The 18487-nt window shown below is 45.5% G+C and overlaps 3 protein-coding genes and 1 non-coding gene across 6 annotated transcripts in view; all 4 read left to right on the top strand.

Annotated features, from left to right (window-relative positions):
• Positions 1-381, top strand: part of pxnb (paxillin b) — a 36176-nt gene extending 35795 nt beyond the window's left edge. Inside the window, exon 13 of one of the 3 annotated variants that reach the window (XM_064354167.1) lies at positions 1-378. This exon is cut by the window's left edge and continues 440 nt beyond it. The gene's annotated coding sequence lies outside the window, so the exon portion shown is untranslated. The other 2 variants (XM_064354166.1, XM_064354168.1) reach the window with 2 other exon arrangements.
• A 5224-nt stretch (positions 382-5605) lies between these two features.
• On the top strand, positions 5606-9652 carry rplp0 (ribosomal protein, large, P0). The gene is made up of 8 exons (XM_064354172.1): positions 5606-5742; positions 6301-6408; positions 6713-6888; positions 7369-7456; positions 7659-7805; positions 8004-8189; positions 8771-8911; positions 9439-9652. The coding sequence occupies exons 2-8, from the start codon at positions 6355-6357 to the stop codon at positions 9592-9594; spliced, it is 948 nt and encodes a 315-aa protein (XP_064210242.1). The 5' UTR covers positions 5606-5742; positions 6301-6354; the 3' UTR covers positions 9595-9652.
• LOC135233818 (small nucleolar RNA SNORA63) lies at positions 9051-9179 on the top strand. The gene has a single exon (XR_010323952.1). It is a non-coding gene; the product is annotated as a small nucleolar RNA SNORA63 (small nucleolar RNA).
• Positions 9653-10467: 815 nt separating the features above from the next.
• gcn1 (GCN1 activator of EIF2AK4) overlaps positions 10468-18487 on the top strand; it is a 31642-nt gene continuing 23622 nt past the window's right edge. Inside the window, exons 1-18 of the mRNA XM_064354173.1 lie at positions 10468-10621; positions 11643-11745; positions 12034-12097; positions 12646-12777; positions 12979-13087; positions 13467-13565; positions 13862-13996; positions 14228-14296; positions 14429-14537; positions 15407-15481; positions 15585-15713; positions 16048-16098; positions 16683-16781; positions 16997-17170; positions 17289-17441; positions 17529-17621; positions 17868-17943; positions 18094-18253. Coding sequence (XP_064210243.1) covers positions 10604-10621; positions 11643-11745; positions 12034-12097; positions 12646-12777; positions 12979-13087; positions 13467-13565; positions 13862-13996; positions 14228-14296; positions 14429-14537; positions 15407-15481; positions 15585-15713; positions 16048-16098; positions 16683-16781; positions 16997-17170; positions 17289-17441; positions 17529-17621; positions 17868-17943; positions 18094-18253 — 1848 coding nt within the window. The 5' untranslated portion in view covers positions 10468-10603. The remainder of the gene's footprint in view (positions 10622-11642; positions 11746-12033; positions 12098-12645; positions 12778-12978; positions 13088-13466; positions 13566-13861; positions 13997-14227; positions 14297-14428; positions 14538-15406; positions 15482-15584; positions 15714-16047; positions 16099-16682; positions 16782-16996; positions 17171-17288; positions 17442-17528; positions 17622-17867; positions 17944-18093; positions 18254-18487) is intronic.

Below are 18487 nucleotides of genomic sequence, written 5' to 3' on the forward strand. Positions count from 1 at the left end.
CAGAGTGATTTACCGTGCAAACAAAAGTGCTAAGGATGCAGTGCAAGGTGGAAACATAGCCTCAACAGAGGTGGCAAGTGCAACAAGTGTAGTTTCAGGTTTCCGTTAACAACTTGTCAACTACCTCATTGAACTTTAAACTAGTAATGGAAACAAGAGCCAGAGTAATACAAACAGTACACCACATTAAAAGAACCACGGGCTCTGAAAAGAAAAAAAAAGAGGATTAAAGTGCTAAAAGAGAAATGGTGGAGGAATTGAGATGCAGTCTGAAGAGATGGGTATATGTCACGATACTAAAGCAGTACTATAAAAGGAGAATTACAGTGGTTTTAAAAGAGGACAACAGCTGAAATCTACTGAAAGCACAGTGTAATAGATGTTCTCTCTTTCCCTCTCTCACCTGTGTGTGTGTGTGTGTGTGCCTCTGTGTGTATGTGTGTCTTGTGTGCTGTGTGTGTGTGTGTGTGTGTGTGTGGTGCTCTGTGCGATGTTGTCCTGTGGTGTTGTGTGTTTCTGTGTGTGTGTGCGCGCGTGTGTGTGCGTGCGTGCGCGTGCTTGCCTGTGCGTGTGTGGACGTGCGCGTGCTTGCCTGTGCGTGTGTGGACGTGCGCGTGCGCGGTGCTTACCCCTGTGTGTGACGGCGGTGCTTCTGAGCACGTGTAGGGCTGCCTACGCAGGTGCTACCACAGCGCCTGCGGCGCTTGCTTCCGGCATGACAGAGCCCTACCGGGCTGCACTACCACAGGCGAGTCACCGAGCCTTTGTCTGCGCCTTCGGCTGCAAGCAGCTCACAAACGGCCCTTCACGGAGGCCAAGAAGTTCCAGCCCTACTTGTCCAGCAGCTGCTCAGCGTCAAAGCTCTTCAGCGCGCAACTTGGGTGCTGCAGCTGTATTGGGGCAGGCGTGTTTCTATCCCTCTGTGCGCGTGCTCTAACATCCACTGGTGGTGAGGTGGTGTCTTAGCTCAGTTCAGTCACAACGAGGAATGTTGTTGTTTGTCTCTTTTGTGTGTGTGAATGTTTGTAATTTTATGTATGGTTGTGTGTGCGTGCACGCACATGTATTCGTGCATGTTTGCATGTGTAAATACACATGCTAGAGTGTGTGTGTGTGCGTGTGTACATTTGCACATTTATGTGTGCGCAGACCACCATGGGGAGAGGGGTAGAGCGTGACAGTGGATAAATTTGTGCGCGTCTTGTTTGTGGCTCGGATTTCATTTGTTGGCGCACCTCTGCCTGCCCCAAGCACGTGATTGGCTGGGGCGGAAAGTGCAGGCGGAACGACAGAAGAGTGGGAATTTTTAAGGAAGCCAAATGAGTTTTGCTTTGTGATTACTGGAGAAATATTGCGCGTTGTAGATACATGAAAGAGTATTCATTAGAAACCTTGGAGGTTGCTGCTCACTGGTTGAGTGTGTGTTTTGGAAGCCTTTCAGAATCATGTGTTCAGAGCATGGCTCAGTTGACCTGTGTGAACAATGATCATTTTTGTTTTTAAATCGTGTGAACCTCCTCCCCTTAATCACATGACCAATGTGATGCAGTCCAACACAGTCATTGGACAGAATCTTTGAGAGATTAGTGTCGCTTATTTGGTGTCTCGGTAAATCTTTACACGAAGAGGAAAAAATATATTTATCTAATATGAGATCTGATTATTTTTAGCGTGGACTTGGTAACAGGTCAGTGATCAGGAACCGGTTGTATTTTTATTCTTGGGAAGCACACGGGGTGTCATCTGAGTAGCTGATCTCGTAAACACACACACACACACACACACACACTGAGCAGGAACTACCGTTCTGCCGCCACATTTTGCACATATAGGGCGTCTTTCTCTGCTCCTAAAGAAAGCACAGTACATGAGCAGTTGAGCACCAGATGCTGTGTCTTTCTGTCTTTTCAAACCAGTGTACATTTTTACTGCATTTACATTTTACAGCTAAATATGGTCGACACAGTGACGTGATATTTTTGTAAACTTTTCCTATGGAATTTTTCACATTTATGGAAACGCTTACAATAAAAAAAAGTGCAAAACGTACACACATTTTTTTCTACCAAGCTGAGTACGTGTAGATATTTGCCATGCTTTTACACAGATCCTTTTTGTTTAACATGCAAGCAAAGGAAATGTATGACTACTTACCATTTGCTCTTGTTTGGAAACTGCTGTCCTTTTCCAATGGAGCACAAAATGGGTGTTCAGGTAATAAACAGCCAGCAGTAAAAAGGGCAGAATTCTTCAATGTGTCGATCCCTTGATGACATCACTGGAGCGGAATTCCAGGGACACCAGCGGCTCAGGCGCTGTTGTAGTTCTGTGCTCTGAGCATCACCACTGTGCAGCTGTGCACTGGCCTTTCTGACCACGTGACAGCACAGTTCCGTGTGTTCTGGGGTGCACAGCAAGTCAAAATGTGAAAATTTTCTCTCACTTGTTTTTTTTCTTTCTTTTCCTCCCCTCTCTCAAAGAAGGCAGAAAGTAAGCTCTCTTCTGCTTTATAGCAAAAATTGCCTGTCTGATGAAATCAATCCTTCTTTCTCATCAAGTTTTTTTTGGTGTACATCCTGAATTTTTCGCACAGAAACCTTTGAAATAAATTGTTTCCTTTTTGTTATGGCTATATAAAGGCATATGTGTGTTTTATATCTAAAGGAGAACCACTCTAGTTGATTCACATAAGCTGATGTGAATTGGAACCTCAGTTGTATCTTCTGGAAAGACTTGTTGCCATGAAGATGATTGTGACATCACTGTACAATGTTTCTCCAAAGACATTTTACTTTTTGACTTCGTGAATTGGATTTGTCAAATGTTTGGATTTTCTGTCCCAGTATCTCCATGGCAACATAAGGCTATACTGGAGCGGTCTCAAAACTGCTGTTCTTTTAAACTATGCATTTTTAAATGTTTTTTTTTTTCTTTTGTGTTGTAACAATTCATCTTTGTTTGCCAAGAAATGTATCTCTTGTGCACGTCTTAATTTTAATTTGGGCTTTCTATGGGGAGAGATTTTTTGCAATGGTCCTTTTGTTTTAAATGTAGAGACAAGCGTTGCCATGATTATCAAGTAAATATTGGCATGGTTACAGGCAAGGTTTTTAGACTAACGCTAATATCAATGTACAGTAAATTGACACAGGTCCACATTGAAATTCGTAACAGTGTTCAAGCAGCAGGCATTGACACATGCAGATGCATGTGGATGCAAACACTCTAACCCATGGAGGCCTATGATGGACATTTGGGAGGGATAAAACTTCTGATATCAGCCTATATGAAGGTATTAATATGTTACATTGGACAAACGGTTTGTGTATGATGTGTACTGAGCATGCCAAACTTTCTAGTCAGACAAATTGAAGAAAAAAAGCACATCTGAAAAAAACTGATGAAGACATTTGGCTGGCTAAAGAAATATGAATATGGAGGCTTGTGCTTTTTTCTGCTTTCACTCGTAAAATTATGTATTTGCATATATTGGATATTATTTTATTTTATTAGTTCTTTAAAAAGTAAACAAATGAGTCGTGTTCATTTTGTTTTCCTGATTTTTCAAACAAGTCTTGGGAAAATATATTGCTGTAAATGAATCCCTTTGTATTGTATTTCCTTGCATTTATTTTCAAAGTAAAAATCAGTGCTTGTGCCAAAATTTCAATGCAATGTCTTTTACACTGTGCAGTTTTTTATGGTGCAGCTTTCCATTACCTCCTGGAAGTGGATTGGTGTAGCTATTATGATGTAAAAGGTAGGTAGTGGCAGCCATGATACATCTGTTCTGGATTTTTTAAAAGTTCTTCAGTGTCTACTAAAAGAACACAGGCGTGGCACTGTAGGGTATGGAAATTGTCCTAAAATTCAGGGCCACCCTCTTTTGATTTGTTTTTGGTCATCCCGCTTCAACTGTAATCAGTATTGATGTCATTATTTTGTGCATGTGCACGCGTGCCCATGTGAGTTTGTACATTCACATGGGTTTGCGTGTGAGCGTGTGGAGAGACATCCAATGGAACGATCGGTCATCACTCCGGAGTGTTATTTATACCACCTCAGGGGCTATGCAAACAAATGTGAAGGTAGTAAGTTTAGTGTTCATCATTCTGTTTCAGTTTGGTAAGAAGTGCGCCAAGACGAAAGCTTGATTTAAGGAAGGTGGCTTTTGAGGACTACAGACGTGAGTGAGTGACTAAGTGAGGAAGTGAGGAAGTGTTTGCCAGCAGTTTCTCTGCTGTCTCTGTTATGCAAGCGCTGTTTTACACTGGTTGGTCTTTTAGGGTTTTCTATATTTTAATATTCTGATGCTGTAGGAGCCTTATTGTTTAATTCTCTGGAACCTTTTCTTTTGGATCTAACAACCAGTTGTTTTAAGTTTTCTTTTGTCCTGATTCTCCCTGTACTTTGTGGGTTCTAATTAAACCTTGCCATTTAATTGGTGTTTACATCTAAATCATATCAGATTATCTCTTCATTTAACCAAAGGGAACTTCATAAGACTATTTTTTTTCCATCTGCACATGATTTTTTTCTGAAATTATTATTATTGTTATTATTATTTCTCCTCTCAACGAATCAAATGTAACAGCCTTAATTTTTTTTTCTTGGTCTCTGAACTTGGATTTCTGATCCATTTCATGCCATGTGATTACACCAATAAAAAAAATCCCTTTTTGGTACCCTGTGTGTGTAGTTGTCTATCTGCTTTATTCTGTCATTTTTATGACTTCTGGAGAGAAACTGAAGGAGACCTTGGGTGAGAAGGTGCCGGTATGTTCACTGTGGAATACGTTTTTTGAACTAGGCCTATTTATTGGAAGCTTGAAGTGTTTCGATTTAAAATAATGTTACTCACAGTGCTTCTCGGTTCATCCTGCTTGCAAATGATGTCCTCGTTGAGATTACACATTCAATTTGCGTTTTTAAAATTATCTTGCATCGACTATAGAAGTAGCAATGCTACCGCCCATTTTCCTCCTTCAGTTCACAGTTTAGTTTGTTGAGCTAGGATTAAAGCAAGGTTTTTTTTCTCGTTTTATTTTTCTGAATCGCTTGGGGGTAAGACTGGTTAGATGAAGATCAAAATACATAGGCCTACAACAATTGTATCGTGGTGGTAGCATTTTCATTCGTAACCTTAAACCTTCAAACGTCAAACCATATCCAGGTTTGGTTGTTAAAGGGTACTTGACTTTATTATGAATAATGCATTCTTAGGCTTTAATCGACTTGTGTAGGCAATTTTATTATGGGCCAGTAAAATATTGGCTAGATTATTGCGTGACGTGAATGTCAAATGAATATGAAAACTCAAGAATGTAAATATTTGTACACAGGCGGGCTACGTATGGCTTAATCTTAAATTTAAGCCATTATGCTTTAAGATATCTAATGATTAAAATAATAAATGCACAAATAAAGTGCATGAACTTCATTTTCCAAGAATGTTAGCGATATTGGTCACTGTTATGTCTTGGGATTAGGATATGACTTGTTTTAAAATAAAATACTAATTCTTGCAAAATACGTTTGTAGTTTATTAAGCATCATTAATGTGCACAAATCTATTAATCTTCACGCTGCGAAAGGATTGACGCAACCGCGAGCCAATAACCACTCAGCCGCCCCCTTGGAGCCCTGTGTCTGTGATTGGCTGTTCTGGCGGAATACACTGCGGTATAAGTACTTTGCTCAGGGCTGAGTATTTCCTCTTTCTTTCACGACCCTTATCGTGAGGTACGTTGCGGCAGTTCTCTCTGAGTCAATACGTCTCTTTTTCGATCAATTAGCGATATTTACTGGTATTTCTTTGACAAAACAGTATTCTGAAATATTAATGTTATCTTTGTTATGTGCTACTATAGGCATTGTACGCCGCATAGTGATTTAATAACGGCCGGCTGTTAATGCGCCATGCTGCCGGGGCCTACAAGTCGGTGCGCTAGCCGAATGACGTTATTTGCGAGAAATAGCTTAGCCGCGCCACGTGTGAGCTAATTGGTCGTGGCTGAAATAACTCCAATTAGCGTACAATGGACGGCACCTTACATTCGGCCGTTTTAGCTGTATAGCTGAATGATCTGCATCGATCTTTTTAACCCGATTTCTTTTGTTGACTTGGAGATGCTAATGAAATTGCTAGCTTTAGCCCTTAGTGCTGTAACGGTAGCTAGCTATGCCGGCTAGATGCAGTTATCCCGCACTCAACACTTCACCAGGTTGATTTGGTAGTTGCAAGTGCATGTAGTTATCGTGCAGGTCGCACCCTAATGCGCTCGTCTTCTTTTTCCACAGTTACCACCTTGTCTTTAAACCAGCTTTGTAGCGATCCTTGGAAGCACTGCAAAGATGCCCAGGGAAGACAGGGCCACGTGGAAGTCCAACTATTTTATGAAAATCATCGTAAGTCATTTTAAACAACTCGGGTCCCCAGCCAGTGGCCGAGTGCTCGCATGAGTGTCCAATTATTCTGGGTTTTTGTATTTTTTGCCACCTTGTTAATATGTATAACAGTACTTTGCTATGATCTGCTGTATGCCCATCAAAGGCTGGAATATGTAAGGTTAGTTGTCAGTCTGTCCAGTGGGGAGCTGTAAGATTATGCAGTGTATGAGGGGAAGGGGAGATTTGTTTTTTTTTTTTTTGCAATTTTGTACACCTTTTTGGAGAAATGCAGAATCACAATTTCCTCGTTTTGTAATCCTAGCAACTCTTGGATGAGTACCCCAAGTGCTTCATTGTGGGGGCCGACAATGTGGGCTCCAAGCAGATGCAGACCATCCGCCTCTCCCTGCGTGCAAAGGCTGTGGTGCTGATGGGCAAGAACACCATGATGCGCAAGGCCATCCGTGGCCATCTGGAGAACAACCCCGCTCTGGAGAAGTAAGTGTAAAATATGTACACCAGTGCTAATTTTGGTATCAATTAAAACCAAATCAAAGTGGCACGTCCTGTGGCCATAGCTCAGGGGATACTTAAGTCTGGATCTTGGGGTTAGTAGTACTGCAGATTTTCATTCCTCACCTCTAACCTGATGCACCAGGTGAGTCTGACCAGTTGGTGACAATATTGGACTGGATTATCATGTAGAAGAGAAGACTTACTGACATTGAGGGCCAGATTTGAGTAATACCTGGCATAGCAGTTTCTACAATTCTGTGTGCAGGTTAAGTTACAGAACAGCTGATTGGTGCTGCACTGTCGTTCCCCCTGCAAACATAAACCTGTCTCCTACTATCCCTGTCTGCCTGAACCTCAACAGCTTACAGGGACGCTTGGTCTCAGACATTTGCGTGTGTTGTTGATTGCGAAGAGCTGTATGCATACGTGTGTATGACGTGAAGGTTTCTCGTCTGACCCCAGACTCCTGCCCCACATCCGTGGGAATGTGGGCTTCGTGTTCACCAAGGAGGACCTGACTCAGGTCCGGGACTTGCTGTTGGCCAATAAGGTGAGCTACTGGTGAATGGATGAAAGGCCCACAGGCCATTGCCCTTTCCTGTTGAATGTAACTGTTCAGCTCATTAGTGAATGTTCCTATGCATCGTAAGGCACCTGCATTAGGCATGACTGTATGTGTGTTGAATTGTGCTGGCATTGTGCGGGCCACGGTTTGTCCACCCCTCTTAACTCCTCTGTGCCCCCTTCCCCAGGTGCCAGCTGCAGCCCGTGCCGGTGCCATTGCCCCCTGCGACGTCACCGTGCCAGCTCAGAACACTGGGCTCGGTCCTGAGAAGACCTCCTTCTTCCAGGCCTTGGGCATCACCACCAAGATCTCCAGAGGAACCATTGAAATCTTGGTGAGATGAAACGAAAGCTGGTCTTTGACAACCGCCATTGTCAGGGCTGAAAACGTTCACAAAGCAGTTAATTATTTTTTTGGTATAGGTCTGAGGTGTTCAATTGATGTACTTTTTGTGGTTTCTGTAGAATAAGGTGGTATTCACACATGTAAATTAGTGAACTAACTGAAGCATTCCTCTTCCCCTTCTGTACAGAGCGATGTGCAGCTCATTAAGACCGGAGACAAGGTGGGCGCCAGCGAGGCCACTCTGCTCAACATGCTGAACATCTCGCCCTTCTCCTACGGGCTCATCATCCAGCAGGTGTACGACAACGGCAGCGTCTACAGCCCCGAGGTCCTGGACATCACCGAGGAGGCTCTGCAGCTGAGGTTCCTGGAGGTGAGCCACGTTCCCCTTACTCGTCACTTAACGTGGGATACGTTTGCAGAATCAAGGACTTCTTGACACTATGAGTATAGGAAGCCATGGGAAAGGTGTGTGATTAGCATTGAGTGTATATGGTGCTTCATGGCGTTTGTCCTTTCTTGGAACAACTGTAGGTTGCGTATAATGAAATGGAAGGGGTAGCACTACCTCCAACAGAGCCCTGCCAGTGCAGTGTAGACTTAACTCTGTTCAGTCACACCATCTGTAGATACTGTTTTGAATGTTATCCTGAGTGTATGAAGGGGGAGGGATATTTTTGGGGTTGGACAACTGATTGGTGGCATTTGTTCTGTCCTTGGTCTGGATGGAGATTGTGTAACGGCAGGTTAAGTTACAGAGCAGCTGATTGGTGCTGTGCTGTCGTTCCCCCTGCACAAAACAACCTGTCTCCTACTATCCCTGTCTGCCTGCATCTCACCGGCTTACAGGGACGCTTGGTCTCAGACACCCCCTAGATGATGTCGCTGTAATGGTGTGGCCCGGATTAGTGTACAGTTTCCCAACTCGTCAGCCTCACTGATGCTCTCTTACAGGGTGTGAGGAATATCGCCAGTGTGTGTCTGGAGATTGGATACCCTACTCTTGCCTCCATCCCCCACTCCATCATCAATGGCTACAAGAGGGTCCTTGCTGTTGCTGTGGAGACTGAAATCTCCTTCCCCCTGGCTGACAAGGTATGAGTGTCATTTCCTGTTGGACCTGCATAATTAATCTACATTTTTATTTGATAATACAGTACTTTGACTGCTGATTACAAATAAGGAAGTGGCATCTCTAAACCAAACTGAACACTGAGAAAGGAGTAAACCCCCCTTGCAGGTTAAGTTACAGAGCAGCTGATTGGTGCTGCACTGTCGTTCCCCCTGCACAAAACAACCTGTTTCCTACTATCCCTGTCTGCCTGCATCTCAACAGCTTACAGGGACGCTTGGTCTCAGACAATCCAAATGCCTCAAATTGGCACTAAGTGTGGTTCTGTTAGTCACGATTGTCATGCACACCTGCAGGTTAAATGTATAGACTACAGTTCCCATGACACCTCCAATCTTTTTTTTTTTTTTTTAAATGCTGTGCAGATGCACTGATTTAAATATGAATGGTTCGCTTATCAGCCCATTCCCTTGGTATAAAGATCTGTGAGACCTGCAGTGTTTATCAATTTTAAAAGCGCAAACTATGAAATCTGTCCCTGTCCTTGCAGGTGAAGGCCTTCCTGGCTGACCCCACTGCATTCGCTGTGGCTGCCCCCGTGGCTGAGGCTACTGAGACAGCAGCTGCTCCCGCTGCAGCCAAGGAGGAAGTGAAGGAGGAGTCCGAAGAATCCGACGACGACATGGGCTTCGGACTGTTCGACTAAACTGAATCATCTGTGACCTCTTGGCCTCAATAAAAAGAAATACTGTTTAAAACTGAAATTGATGTGTGCGTTTAAGTATATCCCAACATTCCTTGCAAGGTTTCGGGGCATGTCTTGGGCAGGGGTGTCATGGTGAGAATAGTGGAACTGACTACCCAAGTTGGGGATGGGGGGGGGTAGGCTCAATATTTTCAAGATGTCCCATCAGAGACTGAATTGGCACAGGACCCAGACTTTTGTGCTATACCCTAGGTCTTGGAACCCAGACAGTGTAATGGTGCATCCACTTTGTGATTCACATAGAGCCTTTATTTTAGGCCGAAAAAATCAGGTTTATTTTACTTTAGTAAACTACCTTAAATCCTTCCAACCTTGGATAAACTATGACGTGGTGTTAAGAGAACTGGGCTGCTGTTGCCGACCCTACTTAGGTGCCACTGGTACCCATGAGTGGAAATTCCCAAACTACATTTGTATATGTACTTTCAATCAATACAATCAATACTTTAACCATATTCATGTCCCAGATGTATGCTCTGTCTGATTTGTGGATTAGGCTTCATTGGAAAATGAAGTAATGGGACGAGACCTCTAACCATTGGCCTTAAATTACTAAAATATTCTTGTATTTAAATTGCCAGAATAAGTTAGCAGAGCAAGTAATCTCAAAACTGGGAGCTATTTCACGAAACTGGGTAACTGAGTTCGCTAGATGACATCGCTCAGTAAATCCCTGGTTCAGCTGGATGATTGCGCTGAGTAAAACCTGGAACAGCTTTTTTTTTACTAAAGTCAATATTCCAGATTTTGGGGGGGGTTCTTTAGGTTTTACTCCGTGCACTTATTCAGCTAAATGAATACTGCTGCTTCGTGAAACAGGGACGTACTCCAAAGATTCACGTTTTACGTCCCATCCGCAAGAGATATTTAGCAAGTTAGCAACACGTGGTCATAATGAAATGATCCGGAAGAGGTTTCCCAAAACTCTTCCTAGATCGGGGCCGGCAAGATGGCAGCGGACACGCAGGTCTGTGTGATTAAACTTAAAAATATTTTTTCCATGTTGAATTAACCACATATTTCCTGCGAATACTCTTACCGCTATATTCTGACGAATAAGGATGGCTAGTTAAATATCAAATTTTTAAATACAACATTCACAACTAAACATGAATAAAATCTAAAGAAGCTAAACTTGTTAGCTTTTAGGCTAGCTAGTTATTTAGTACAGGCAGGAGAGTGAGAAAGCAAGGAGGGGGTGCTTTGCAGTATTAGCAACGCTAACAGTAGCATATTTAACATTTTAAGTATATGCTCGAAGAAGATTGCTTTGAGATTTCCTAAGTGGTAAACAAATCCGTTTTCCCGGTATCTGACTTAGCTAGGACGATGTGGATGTGAACATGTCTTTATTACTAACATTAGAATGTTTAAGCACCGTCAGCAAGATGGCTAATGTTAGCCCGATCTAGTTAGACATTAAAGTGTTGGAATAATTATTTTGTCAGTCATAGCAGCTGTCACTAGTGAAGTGTGTTTCTGTATCTTGCAAGCTAAAATCGGTGTATTGTAATGAAATTACGTTTTGATGCTCCGCATGAATTGGCTGTGAACTTTTCCTCTGGTAACTATATAGTTTGGTTGCTGGCCAGGTGTTGGTTTGAGTATGTTGCTAAGGTAGCCAGCTCGCACTAGTTTACGTAACTGAAAACTTTTGTCAGGTACTAACTGACTAGCTAGCGTTGTCTGTCCACTTGGGAAACTCACTACCCCATACATGATTTCTGATTCCTCATTAATAGCAATGTTGTACTCACAAGTACATAAATTATTTTAAGTTTCATTTATTGATGAAGAAATTACCTAGGATACCCATATCACTCAACTTGCTAGTCAGCCCAGTTCCTAGATTACCTAGAAAGTGAATTTGATGGCATGTGTCACCATATCAATAATTAGGTGACCTTGCATACTTTGGCTCAGAATCAGACTTTTTTTTGACGCTGCCCTGAATGCATGTTTGGATTCCATCCGCTTGTCCTATTCAGGTTTCAGAGACCCTGAAGAGATTCGCTGTGAAAGTGACCACAGCTAGCTTGAGAGAACGAAGACAGATACTAGATGACCTGAAAGAGTGTGTCAGTGGAAAAGGTAAGTGTCAGAATCTACAAGAATAGACTCTAAAATGAGTCCTAGTAGTGTAGGAAACTTAACACTAGCGCATTAGTCATATATGAGCAGCATTTTTTTGTTGTTTTTTTAGCTTTAATGCAAATGGGCTATACCTGAGATTCACATGCTGTATTTTTGAGAAACTGTTGCTAGATAGATCACTTGATCCACATTGGCTTTGGTATGTTCGTTACTGAATGAAAAAGATGGAGAACATTGGGATGTCTGTGTCTTTTGCTGTTGGTGATGTGTTTTCTGTACCTGCAGAACTGCCAGAGCCTGCCATCAAGGGCCTGTGCAAGCTGTTCTGCCTCACTCTTCACAGATACAGGTCAGTAGGCAGAGATGGCCACTGGAATTCTTGCTGTTATTTTTGGGCCCCAAACAATTTCTGATTTCCTAAGCATTCTAGCATTGATTTTACATGGTTATGTGCTTATTTTTGAAGATATTCCTCAGATTGTTGTTCGTATATTTCATCATCACGTTCGGTCTTGTTAAGGGCTTTTAACACAGGCTGTGATATTGGGTTTCCTGTTTTTTCAGATTGTAAATTATGGAACAGTAGTTTATTTCTCAATGCTTCATGTTCTCCTGGCACAGGAGACAAGTCCAGCTGGACTGTAATTGATGCTGAATGAGATTGATTGGTTGTGCTTTGTTTTTGTTATTTTCCTTCTAAAAAGATGAATTGATGGGACTGTGTGGTTCTGAGCCCTCACTGGTCATTTACAGTACAGATGGCACACAGGAATGAAACCGTCTGTATATGTACCAGGCCTTCATTATAAATGGTCTTGTATAAGCTGGTATTTTCCGTGAGTGCGTGGCATATTGCGTATGGAGTCTAGCGCAGCCTCTCCTGCCTCTCTCTCGCAGAGATGCGGCGTCCCGCAGGGCGATGCACTCCGTTATTGGCCTGCTGGCAGGTTCCCAGCCCGTCATCATGGCAACCAGCCTCCTGCATGCGCTTCTCAACAGCGGGGTTGTCAGCAAGAGCGGAGTTCCCAGGTAGGGAGGCGCGAGGCTGCAGCGTTGCTCTTTCCAGTGATTCATGACATTGTTCTCTTTGCTTTCAGTGCATTTGAGCCCCCAGTAAAACTGGCACAGTCAGGGCAGTCTGGGTCGTAATTCAACCAGCGTGCGCTTTTGTGGATTCAGGGCTTTTAGCACTGTGTTTATTTTAAATGTCCTCCCTTTCCCCGTGGTCAGTAAGAGCACGGGCTCCGCGGCGTCCATGGCCATGTCCTGGACCTGCCTGCTGGTGCGCTCTGTCTTCCCCACCCCTGAGACCCGGGAGGGGCCCAACTGGAAGAAACTGGTGAGTGAAAAGCACATCTCATGGAGGAGTGCTCAACAAAGTACACATTCTCTCTCTGTCTCTCTCTCTCTCTTTGCTCTTTCTCTTTTTCCATCCAAATATTGACAATTGGCTTTAGGATGTTAGGAATGTACACGTTTCTCCAGTTAGCAAGAAATGTTTTTTACTTTATTTTTCATGGTTAGTAACTTCTGTAATAGAGCCAAGATGAGTACAATGAATCTGATGTGCATATAGTTTGGGACCAGAGTTAGTTGATCAGTCAGAAGTAGAGGTGTGTAAATGCCCCAGGGTTGTTACAATAAGAAATGTATTCTTCTCTCTCTCCCTCTCCCTTTCTATTTCTCTCTCTCTCACACACACACACACACACACACAGGTGGAGGTTCAGAGCCTGTTGCTGGCAGAAGTGGTGGGGGGTGCCCAACGTACCGCTATCGCGTCGGTCCTCAAGAGTCTCAACCAGCTGTGGAAAGAGGTGAGCGTGCTGTAGCGTCAGGCTTTAGGGCAAATAAAAGAGAAAGTTCTCTTGTGTGGGTCCATACAGGACTGGACATGCTGCACCCTGGGTACAGGAGCATCCAGCACCCTGCTCTGCAGCCCCTTAAAGGGATAGCTCACTTTCTAGAGTTTTTAAAGATAATGTTTCAGTTTTAGTGTTTGTTTTCTATTGGCCTCGGCGTAAAATGAACTACCTCTCTAATGTGGAGAGTCAAACAGAGCAGCTGTGGGCTTGGGAGCTCTGATAAATTCAGAATTGTGTTGTTTCTCCAGAACGCAGGCCTGGCAGATGAATACATGAGCACCCTGCTCAGTCTGGACCAGAGCCCCTGCTCACTGGCCCTGCTGGGCGTGTGTGTGGACTTCTGTACGACACAGAAAGACATGAAAACCATCGACAAACACAAGGTAAGCCCGACAATGGCAGGATATGCCCTCTCACTTATGTACATGCACACAGGCACACTACCACAAGCACCCCTAATTCACAAAAGCCCCCACCCAGCACATTGTATCTGGCTGCTATGACAATTGAATTTCCCTCCAGGGATTAATAACGTCAACTATCTATCTATCTGTCTGTCTATTCACAAACATCTTTACTGTCTGATGCTATGTTTATTTGTTTTCTGTTCCCAGAGTGCAATGCTAGAGCTGTACCTGAAGTCTGTCCTTATGAGCAAGAGCAGACCACACCAGCACATCCTGGTGAGTCTGCACTGCCGAGCCAGCACAGGCAGAGCCGTGCTTAAACGCAGGCACGCTGACTGTGTCAGAGATGTTCCAGCGGTAGGCTGTGCTGGTGAAGTGGGCTGTACTGAAGCTGGGTTGTGTCTGCAGGAGAGGAGCGGCTCTGTTCTGCGGCACGTCTCCCACCCCGAGTTCAAGGAGCAGCTGCTGCCTGCCCTGCAGAAGGCCATGCTACGCAGCCCGGAGAACTCCATGCAGAGTGAGTCTCTCGCATACACACACACACTCACGCACACTCACGCATATACACACACACACGCACACACACACTCACACTACCACACCACCCCACACTACACATACACACACACACACACACACACACACACACACACACACACACTCATGATCACCACCCCACATGCATATACACACACACACACACACTCATGCATACACACACACACACTCATGCATACACACACACACACACACACTCATGCATATACACACACACACACACAATCATGCATGTACACACACACACTCACTCACGCACACACACTCAGTCGCGCACACACTCGCTCACTCACTTCATGCACACACACACAATCACTCACTCACTCATGCACACACATACACGCACGGATACACACACATGCACACACATACACGCATGGATACACACACATGCATAAACACAGTTACATGCACACACATGCACACACACACACATAATCATGCGTACATATGCACACACGCCTATGTATGAAAATACCCTCAAATTAAAGCTGACAGTCTGCACTTCAACCTCATTGTCATTGTATCCTTTCAAACTCAAAGTGCTAGAGTACAGAACCAAAATAACCAAAAATGTGTCACTGTCCAATGAATTATGGTGCTCACTGTACGTGCACGCATACACACACACACACATACTCATGCATACATATGCACACACACTCTCACCGTGTTCAACAGTCAGACTGCTATCTGGAAAGCTGCAGAAACCCCCCGTGTACCCGCTCTTTACGTTTCATGTTGTTGCTTACGTGTTCGGTTGTTCCACTGTATCATGACCCGGTGTTCCTCACCTACTGAGTGACGTCCGTCCCTCTGTCCCTTCAGCCGTTTCCTGCCTGCTGGTGGCCGTGACCCTTGACCTCAGCCAGTACGCCATGGATATTGGGAAGGGCATTGCCAGTAAGTGAATCATTCCCTAATGCGGGCGTGTGTGTGAGAGAGCGCGTGTGTTGACGTAGCGTTGAGCGTGTGGGAACCTGACCCGGGCTGCTCTGCGTTTCAGGCCAGCTGAAGGCCAATAACCCCCAGCTGATGGAGCTGGCCGTGCAGGCCCTGCAGAACCTGGCCCAGCAGTGCAGCGACCCCAGCGCCGTGCAGGACCTCGTCACGCACCTCTTCGGCATCCTCGGAGGTCAGAGGTCACCCCCTCCTCCTCACCCCACACCTCCACACCAGTGCAGGTTTTTTCCCCCACAGACTTGGCAGATGTACTGAACCGCCCCAAAGTCCGACCTTTGACCCCGCTGCACGGGGTGCACATGCTGACGGTGTTTCGGTCTGTTTTTATCGGGAGTGAAACGTACTGCTGCGTCCTGCAGACGCGGGGCACTGACAGGGCCATCGCAGGGAGTCCGCGGCCTGACGAAGCCCAGACCTCTCCCTACACATCCACTCTGTGTAATGCAGCAATGATCTCTCTATGCAGTCGATGTTCCCTTTGGCCCTGAAATAGTTTGCTGTTGCAGGGTCGGAGGGGAAGCTCACAGGATTTGCCCAGAAGATGAGCGTGCTGTCAGGTACAGTGTCTGCTTTTTCCAACTGATCTTTGAGGGCCTGTTTTTATGACCGTTGATTTACTTGGTTTGAACAGTGTTCTTATTCACAGCAGGAAGGCCATAGGCATGACACAAACAGTAGCATTATGATTGAGCATAAAGCGGGAAAGCAGTGATAAGAATCTTTGTATCCTGTCTAATAATTGGTTTAGCATAATCAGGGATGATCAGTTATCTTTCAGTGTAACACACAGTAAAACGCACAGCCAAATAGAAATAGGCCTGAGCAGCAGTATATAACCGCAGAGTTATTTTGGTGCCAAACAGCAGTCTGTATGGAGCTGAACAAAGAGCTCTGGGGCCTGCTTATTGAAGCGGGATTACTGAGTTTCCTGAATAACTGCACCAAGTAAAACCTGGAACGGCTCATTTTGCTTGAGTCCATGTTCCCGATTTGGGATGGTTCTGGGTTTTCCTTGGCACAGTCATCCAGCTAACTCAGTCATCCTGCTTTGTCACACTGGCCCCTGCGGGAGCGTTAAGGTCTGTGTGTGTGTGTTCAGGCTGAGCGCTCTGGTAACCGCGCGGCTGCTTGTCCTCGGCAGGGATCGGCAGCTGCAGTCACCACGCCGTGTCGGGCACCTCCAGCCAGGCCCTCAGCTCCGCCGTCACCGTGCTCTTCATCCCCTACCTGCAGCAGGAAGGTAGCGTTTCACACTCTTCCTCCCGCCCCTCCCGCTTCCTGTCCCTGCGATGGAATGGGGGGGCTTTGCTGAATCTCATTGGCTGTAGTCGTGCTCGTTATGTTCTGGGGTCGTGGCTCTTGGAGCAGGTGGTAAGGTGCAGTGGCGGAGTGTGTGATTGGCTCAGTTTTTTCCTCGCCGCGCTCACGTTCGGGTCGCCCCTCCCTCCTCCGCAGTGCACGAGGGGACCCTGGTGCACGCCGTGGCGATGCTGTCCCAGTGGAGCGGGAGGCTCACCGCGGAGGTGCCGCGCCCCCTGCTGGACTGGCTGAAGAAGGCCTTCAGCCTGAAGGTCTCCACCTCGCTCGTGCGCCACGCCTACCTGCAGGCCATACTGGGCGCCTTCAGAGGTCAGTCAGAGGCCTGCTGTCACTGAGTTGGTCAATCAGTTACTGAGTCAGTCAGTCATTTTGAACTAATAGTAACTATATTTAAATTGTGACTTTTTCATCCTCTCAATCTCTACAGGTGATACTCTGGGACAGGCTTGCGATCTCATCCCCCTCCTGATACAGACTGTAGAGAAGGCAGCTGCGCAGAACTCCCAGCATGCTCTGCTGGCTGAGGGCGTGGCGGCCTCTGTCATGCTGTGTCGCCTGTCCCTGTTGGACCCCCAGATGGGTGAGTGAGGGTTCTGGGGATTTAGCTGTGTTTTATGTGTAATGTGTGTGCGGTTGCTGACTGCTGAGATGTGTGGTTGGGTTCCAGAGGCGAAGGCGGCTGTCCTGTGGAATCTGATTCTGGATGAGAAGAAACCGCTTTTCACCACAGAGAAGTTCCTCTCTCAGGCCAGCGAAGAAGGTGGGACATACACACATGCGCACACACACACACAGACACATATACACACACACACACAGACACATATACACACACACGCACGCACAAACACACACACAGACAGACAGACACACATGCACACACACACACACATACACACACACAGACACATATATACACACACACACACACAGACAGACGCATATATACACACACACACACACACACACTTGTGTGAGGTGACTCATGTCTCTCTTCTCTCTCCAGCCCTGTGTACAGTATTGCAGCTATGTGAGAGGCTCTTCCTGGATCATTCCCAACGGCTCACCAGCTCCAAGTCACAGTGAGTGTGTGTGTGTGTGTGAACATTGTGCGTGTGTGCTGTGTAGCTTCTTACCTCTGTGCTGTGGATCTGTCTTTATCTGTTTTAAACTTTCAGTTGGTGAGTTTGTATAGAAAGACTGCCAAAACGCGTTTGTCTCTTGTGTGTCAGGATGTACCACCACGCTGTGGTGGTGGTGCTGTTGTCACGGAGCTGGCGCGTGCGGAAACAGGCGCAGCTCACCGTCAGGAAGCTGCTCTCCTCGCTGGGAGGGTCCAGCCTGGCGCTTAGCCTTCTGGGAGAACTGCGGTCCGTCATCAACGCGCACAAGGTGAGAGATACCGCCAGGTCAGAAGGGGTAAGAGATACCGTCAGGTCAGTAGGTGAGGGAGACACAGGCATGAATATACGGCCTATTACATCATTTTATTTTGAACATCTCGCACCTAAACTGCTTTTGTGGGCACACTGCTGTACAAACCAACAAATTGTGGTGTTGCCTGGTGAAAATTAGGCAGTATATATATATATATATATATATGACGGATGGGCTAGGTATTTTTTT

The sequence above is a fragment of the Anguilla rostrata genome, chromosome 10 (assembly GCF_018555375.3).
Source record: "Anguilla rostrata isolate EN2019 chromosome 10, ASM1855537v3, whole genome shotgun sequence".
Taxonomy (NCBI): Eukaryota; Metazoa; Chordata; class Actinopteri; order Anguilliformes; family Anguillidae; genus Anguilla; species Anguilla rostrata.

Bases quoted from the DNA above. Each gene is read 5' to 3' on its own strand.
- rplp0 (XM_064354172.1), top strand. From the start codon at position 6,355: ATGCCCAGGGAAGACAGGGCCACGTGGAAGTCCAACTATTTTATGAAA. The intron at 6,409-6,712 runs GTAAGTCATTTT...TTGTAATCCTAG, and splicing joins ACTATTTTATGAAAATCATC to CAACTCTTGGATGAGTACCC. The intron at 7,457-7,658 runs GTGAGCTACTGG...CCCCTTCCCCAG, and splicing joins ACTTGCTGTTGGCCAATAAG to GTGCCAGCTGCAGCCCGTGC.